Below are 8,085 nucleotides of genomic sequence, written 5' to 3'. Positions count from 1 at the left end.
ATGTTAATGATGATAGGCCAAAAAAAGGCAGGCTATTTCAGTTGATCAATAATTGAAAGCTCTAATTGAAATTTTACATTAATTATTAATTATATAAATAAAACAGTGGGCCAATTCGATTTTAAATCACAGCACTTTATGAGAATTATACGAATATAACAACAAATATAACCCTTTATTATTTTTATTTTCACAATTATTTCTCTCCCTCTAACACTCAATAAGAAACATCGCCATCCCATCTGCATCGCTATGATGCTTAAACCTGCCATCCACCGTCCACGTCTGTGAACATCGAAATTATACAATTTGCCATAATTTGTTTCTCAGAATCCTCCGAATAAACATAATATTTTGAAGCATCAATTTACATAAAATATTAAAACAGTATTATATGTATACTACAGGTTGCATTAAAAAATCAGGACTTTAGAGTTATAATTTTAACACAAATCATTGATCGTTCATTAAATATTATTTATCCATACAACATTGTACACTTTAAAATTAGAAGTTCTTTAATAAAATTTAAATGTACAATTTTCGCGTAAAATCAAACAAATTATAATTTTGTAACGTTTTCTATGTAGATTTAAATTTAATAGAATATTATAAGGAATTAAAATATAGCGCGTTTGTTTATTTATTACGAGCCGTTAGCACCCGTTAGCCATGATTTTCTGTTTGCCTTCTGAAATTAAAAAAATTGTTTATTTTTTAACAATATTTTAGTAGTATTTTATCTTTATCTTTTGCTTTGAAACCTAAGTTTGAAATTGGTTTGAATTAAGGTTTGAAACCACTATCAAGGCCATATTAACATATTTTTTTTTCACCTTGCAACATTGTGAAGGTAATTTTTGAAGAAACTATGCATGAAACGGAACGCGACCAAACAAACTGAATTTGACCGTCGGCTAAAGTGTTCTGTGTCGGCCTGTCGCTTCGTTTGTGTTGAGTGCGGTTATTCGATTTAAATAATGTTTTTATTGTTTCGTGAATGAAAACAGCTTCAATCAAACAGCTGTATTGATTGAATAGTTGCTAAAAATATTGTGAAAACCTAATTGGCTAGCTAATAACGGTATTTTCACTATAATTAACAATAAACATACGTTCCCATCGCCCTGATTTCATGGAGGATATTCGTGTTTATAAATATTGATTTGTTGCATATCTCGTTTTCTTTCATTTCCATTGTGTCTTAAATTGTGAAGTGCAATGTAGGTAGACGTAGGAAGTGTAAAAGATAACAATTGTTAGTGTAAAAATGCAACAGATGTCTTATTTTCGCTATGGCGCTTTACCGTGTGTTGTGATCGTAAGCGGTCGATCGTGTTTTCAGTGATTTTGTGTTGGATTTGTGTTGAATTTTGACAATGGAGGGGACTACGGAAAAGGATTGTTCCCCATTGTGGAACCTCTATCAGCAAATAGTAGCAGATATGAAGGTAGGTCAACTTTTTTAATTTATCTTTCTTAGCTTACGTCTTTGTATGGTTGGTCGCAATTCGCGCCCCACATTTTCTAAAGTGTCCTGATAAAGCGTTCGGATTGAACGAAATATTTCTCGTTATTAATTAAAAATTTTGCGGAAGTATTCTCAATGTGCTATGGTGTGTAAATATTAAATTAAAGGCACATAAGATGTTTTTAAACACGCGACTTAATCTACCGGTGTAAGCATGGGAAATCTTTAATCTACATGAAATTAAATTACAGTTAAAGGTACCTAGTAGTTTTTTACGATTGGTGTCAATTAATTATAAAAATATAGGAACATCTTTTTAAAAATATCTCTTCTGAGTTTTTATAGGCTAGATTGGAGGTATACTTTTAAATATTTATCTAATCTTTCTTGTAGCAAGTTTATACAATAACAATTCACAAAATAATGTTGTTTATAAATTGATATGATTTTAATGTTTTGAATATAATGAGATAAGATTTTATAAAGTTTGGGAGGTTAAAGTTTGTACATTGATCTTTTTATCATTGACCTTTTATTTGCAATAATTTTATGAATCCAAGGGTATTAAATTAGGTTATTATAATTTTATTTTTAATTTTTTAATATTATCCTGGTATGTATGCAATGAAATATTTGAAGCAGCATTTCTTTATGTTTTTCTAGGGTAGTGTTTATTTTTTATTTATTCCAATAACATAAATAAAATAAGAACACGAAATAGAGGAATAGCTAACTGGTAAATGTTAAAAATATGTTATGACAATTCAAAAGGGCTTCTAGAAGAGGTCTAATTGAATAAATAAATGTTTGAGTTTGAGTTTAACTTCTTTCTTTTTGAGTTTTTCTTCTTTCATGTCACTTAGTAACAAAAATAAAGCTTTAAATACCAAAAATTTTAATCAATTTGGTTGGTAACAGACTAACAGTTATGAGATCTGTGTTAACAACAAAACAATTTGTATGTAAACTTTATTATTTAAAAAAGCCTTTAACAGATTCATTTTATTTATTCGTAATCATATAGCATTACAGTAAATAATATTTCTTAATATATTGATACAGAATTATGAGCCAATTAAGATCACAAAACAAGGTACTTCATGAGCAAGTTTTTGCAAAGTATGAGCCAATTTTAATTAATATTATAATTAATCATATTGATAAAAATATTGTCGGGATTCGTTTATTTCTTTGATGATTTTGAGAAGTTTTTAAAACAAAGAGAATACTTTTAAAATTGTTAGAGAAAAAGAGATTAAGAACAATTAATAATTACTAAACTTTTTAAATAAAAATGTATGAAAAATTAATAATGTATGCTTTAAGGCTTTTAGCGTACACAATAAGGTCAAGTGATCGTTAGTTTTAACAAATTAAGTTAATATTTGCATGTTATGGACTAATTGTTGGAGATATAATAATAATTTTTAGACCTGTTATTATGGTATCAAATATAGATCAGTTTATTACAGGAATATGAAATACAACTTCATTTCTTGTGCTATAAGGTAAAAAGTCCTTTTGGGGGGGGGAAACGCATTTCACATTTAGTAGCAGTGTTCTTTCTTTAGAGTCAAGTTAGTTATCAGTATGGGAATGAACTGGATATTGCCAGATTAACTTTTGATTTTTTGTGTTAATCTCCGCTGGGAATCGAACCCACGACTACGATTACGTTCGTGTATTTACCACAGTACCATCAAGTCATCATCGACGCGACTCTTTTCATATAAAAACATGATAAGAAACCTAAGTACAGTTTTGTAAGGTATCGCGTACAAAATGTCGTAAATACAAGTTTTCTAATAGCTAGGAAGTGTGTACTAAGCTGTCGCTTAAGATAAGACGTTTCCGGCCGTGTATTGAAAATTAATTTCTTGTACTGTTCAATTTGTTAGTGTTTTTGTACTGTAATGGGCTAATAAATAGAAAAAAAAAAAAAAGTGAAGTCCCGTGTCCCCGTAGTGGGGTAGGGGGCAGATGCATTATTCATACATCTGTTTCACTGATCGATTTTTCTTTAGGGACAAGTAGGTGATCAGCCTTCTGTGTCCTGCCAGACCGAGACATTTTTTTTTTTTCGTCTCCACCGGGAATCGAACCCAGGACCCGTAGACGGAGAATCCAATAGACACCGGCAATGCGTGTCGCAGAAAGGGATAGAAAAGATTACGTCACAATATTTAGGGTTACCGTATGAGGGAAAATTTACCCCACAATTTGTAAGATACAAATCTCTCAATATCATTATTCACATAAGTGGATAATAATGAGATATCCACATAATGATATTATGTAGATACATACTTACATTTCTATACTTAATATTATAAAGAGGAAAGGTTTGTAATTATGTATGTATGTATGGTTTTCACGCATAAACTACTGGACCAATTTCAAAAATTCTTTCACCATTAGAAAGCTGCATCTTCACTGAGCAACATAGGCTATATTGCATTTTCAAAAAAATTAGAGATCCTTACCAAAAATAATCCCATATGAAAATGTGTATGTAATGATAATGCAGATGAAAACTCGATTGTTTATTATTTTTTATAAAATAAAATAAATAAAATAATGTTTATTTTCGTAAATTAACAGATACACACTTTAATTATATTGACCAACCCGCGAAGGCGCAAAAAAAACGAAATTTACTTAATAATAATTTATTGTAATAAAAAAATTACATTTAAATTATCTCTAACTTAATTAACTACGTCCCTCCGGTTCAATGTTGGAACCAAGAGCGTCCATTGACTTCGGCGGGGCAGCGTTGCGGTGGTGGTGATTGCCGTAATACTTTCTGGAACCGCAGGTGTGCGCGATGTCGCAATCGTTACTGGGTACAAGTCCTTACTGGGTGGCCTTATGCATCTTCCTATAGTGACACGAGATTTATATATATTAAGATTTCCCATAATAGTGGGTAACAATTTGTAGAAAAGTTGGCAACACAAAATTTTTTAGGTTAAAATTTATAATTGTTATTTTTGTGGTTTTTAAACAATGTATTCAAGTCAACAGCACGTGATACACAATATATTAACACGCTAAAGTATCATGAAGGCCTATTAACTGATAAAGAGTTGTATACTTACGAGTGAAAAGACAATCCAGGCATTTTCGTTCCACAATCACTTTTACACCCTTTAACACTACACCGCACCATGGTATTATTTTATAAGGTATTAACGGTAAGTTTAAATTATGCAAAACCAAACACAATGAATTACTTCTAACTTATAACATGTAAAAACTATATTTTTAGGGAAGACGATAGTTAGCTGTCAAACTTTGTTTAGCAAAGTAGGTTTCTTTTCTTGAAAAAAGTGGCACGCTGGGTGAAACAAAAAATTTTATCGTTCTCTCTCATTTCTTTACACAACACCGGCATAAGTTGCTCTTTTTCTTGTGTGAATGCGACATAAGATATCAATTTGTCTATTGGTTTCTCTGTCTACGCCAGGACCCCTCGGTTCTACGCTCACGCGTCAACCACTGTACCGAGGAGGCGGTCTAATAAATAGAAGTAGGTATTAATTATTTTGCAGTTTGTTGGTTCGGCGTTTGAAACGACGAAGACTTGTATTCTAGACGTATACTAATACATAGACACGTTATGACGTTAGACATGGATTCGTTAACTTTGATACTTATATCATCGTATAGTTACTTACTATGTTTTCCATCTTTATCCTTTTTGTAAAATTACGTAATAAGTTGTAAGATCCTAAAAAAAAAACACCTATCATTTGTTTTTTTTACTATAAAATGGTTTTTCTTTCGTATAAAATCGCAGGAGTATTTTAGCAACCGAAACTGGGCCACTAGAAATCTCATTACGGAATTTTCCAATATGTTTTAACCGTATACCTACATAATATGTAAAACGTGAATTTCTGTATGCAATGCACATTTAATTAATTACTTATGCGGTGCGTGGTGTAGGAAACACCTTCGTAACGAGTGTATTGATTTTATGTTAGGTACAATGTGTTTGTTATCACTAATGCACTGTGTTTACTAACCGACTTCAATAAGGAGGTTCTATGTTTTATATTTATGCTATGTAAACATAGATTGCTATAATTGCTACGTGTTATTGAAAATGTAATGATTTTAAACTGCTTTCCGAACCGGTGGTAGGCGCCTACCTAAATGGTGAAAATATGTTATGAGGTTTCAAAAGTGCTTCTATCTCAATCGGCATTAAAAATTACGAAATTTTACACTTTTAAATCTGCACAATTAGATATTATTCATAGAAATCGCTAAATGAAGCTAAATATTATAATCATCCTGTAATTACAATTATCATAGATGTTAAAATTGGAGTAATAAATTGATCACGAATCATTATGATGTAATAATGTTATTTTTCGTAATTTTAATTGTCTTACGCATCCAATAGATTTTGCTGAAACGTTATTATTTTAATTTGAGCTTAATTAAATCAATGCCATAGTATCAATTAGACTTATTATATAAATAAATGAATTTATTTTACTACCTACTACATATTTAGTCGTGGTTAGTGTTGCCGAACTATCGATAGTTTGACTATCGATAGTTGACCTTGAAAATAAGTCAGAATATCGATAGCACTATCGATAGTATCGATATTATCGATACTATCGATACTATCGATAGCGTTAATCATGGAATACTATTGATGAACTGCAATAGTATCGATAAAATCGATAGTATTGATTGCCAATAGTTGCTATACTATCGATACTGTCGATAGTATCGATACTATTGCTACTGAATATTGCAACTACAATCGATACTATCGATAGTACTGATACTATCGATAGTTTTGAGCTATCGATAGTAGTAAATTGTGCAATAGTATTGTTCACGATTTCTTGGTATAATGGGTCAGTCAATGGGCTTATTGGATTACGAATTAACGAACTAAAAAAAATGGATTGTACAAAGCGCCAATAGATAACTTGAAAAGTATTATAACCAAACATCTAGTTCTCTGTCATCCACTATAATATTATTGATAAAGCAATACTATCGAGAAAAAGGTCACTATCGATGGGACGATATTATCGATAGTATCGACACTATCGATAGTATCGATAGTTCGTTCGATATTGAGCTTCGATAGTATCGACACTATCGATAGTATCGATAGTTCGTTCGATATTGAGCTTCGATAGTATCGATACTATCGATGGTATTGCTATGTGTCGATAGTATTTACGCTTATAGGACTATCGATACTATCGATAGTATCGACACTATCGATAGTATCGATAGTGCTATCGATACTATTGCTTTTCCCCAACTATCGATAGTTAATCGATAGACTATCGATAGTGGACTATCGAGCGGCAACACTAGTCGTGGTCCTGCTGAAATATTATATCACAACTTGAAAAAGTATACCTATTTTAATTTACAAGCTGTGCCCCGCGGTTTTACCCACGTTGCTCTGCTCCTGTTGATCTTAGCGTGATGATATATAGCCTATATCCTTCCTCGATAAATGGGCTATTTAACACTGAAATAATTTTTCAAATCGGACCAGTAGTTCCTGAGATTAGCGCGTTCATACAAACAAATAAAACATTAGTAAAGATAAATGAATTAAAACACTTGAGTTTTAGTTCCATTCCCCAGGTCACTATGTAGGGTATTATAATATTTGTTTTGTAAACTTTCATTTGTAAACCTGCATATTAAATGCGTACATTAAAGATCCATTTCATGCGTGTCCGACACGCTCTTGTCTCCCGTGCTAATTACGTATGGCTATTAAGATAGACTCGCCTACGCAGAATAGCGTCTTATCTAAATCTTACAATTATATCTTCAGATATATGCGGGAAAAGCGCTGTTTAGATAAGCTGAAGACGATTAAATTGATACATGTGAAGAGTGGGAAGAGAGGATCAAAGTTTGTACGAAGATGTGACGTTTTAATTCGTCTCTAAAAAATAAACTCAAAAATATTTTTGCTGTTAATTTCTTTGTTAAAAGGGGATATAAAGAAGTCAATATCCTGTAGTATATGGACGAAGCTGTTCAAAAATAAGGTGGTTATAATTTACTTGGGCCATAATCTTTTTGAAATTGGACTAGTTTAAGAAACTAGTAGCACATAAAAAGTTTTACTAGCAAAACAATGAGCGAATACAATTCCCTATAGTCTCTCCACTATGCTATGTAGTGTTACGCTCTATAAAATGGCAAGAATCGGCGATAATAATTACAATTAAACGGTCAAATGTTTCGTGCTAACAATTAGCGGTGTCTCGGTTGAAATGATTGGTCTGTTGGCACGCGGGTTTATGCGATATGTTATATGTTGTTTATTTAAGGGTACGTATTGCAGGTATATTTGTTAAGTAAATTATCCCTTTAGGGAGTTTGATCATCATTTGACATTTCTGTTTTTCGAGATGTTTATGTAAACGGTACGGTTTATCGATGGTGAGCTATTTCTCTCAGGCAATCTATGGGTACATAATATAATTTGATAGATACTGGTAATTAACGCGTCATTTCATTGTATTAAGGGCTGATTTTTCAATTCTTGGTTAAAACTTATTCGTCGAATAATGTATAAAACTACCATTTTAAAAACGTATTCTAAT

The 8,085-nt window shown here is 31.6% G+C and overlaps 1 protein-coding gene across 1 annotated transcript in view; it reads left to right on the top strand.

The window, feature by feature from the left end:
• Nucleotides 1–889: 889 nt before the first annotated feature.
• Nucleotides 890–8,085, top strand: part of mim (missing-in-metastasis) — a 165,649-nt gene continuing 158,453 nt past the window's right edge. Inside the window, exon 1 of the mRNA XM_089709288.1 lies at nucleotides 890–1,451. Within this exon, the coding sequence (XP_089565414.1) occupies nucleotides 1,380–1,451 (72 nt within the window). The 5' untranslated portion in view covers nucleotides 890–1,379. The remainder of the gene's footprint in view (nucleotides 1,452–8,085) is intronic.

The sequence above is a fragment of the Colias philodice genome, chromosome 22, assembly GCF_061535455.1.
Source record: "Colias philodice isolate Cphi_HAF_F1 chromosome 22, ilColPhil1 Martin Lab GWU primary, whole genome shotgun sequence".
In the NCBI taxonomy this organism is placed as follows: domain Eukaryota; kingdom Metazoa; phylum Arthropoda; class Insecta; order Lepidoptera; family Pieridae; genus Colias; species Colias philodice.
This window is presented reverse-complemented; position numbering and strand designations above follow the sequence as displayed.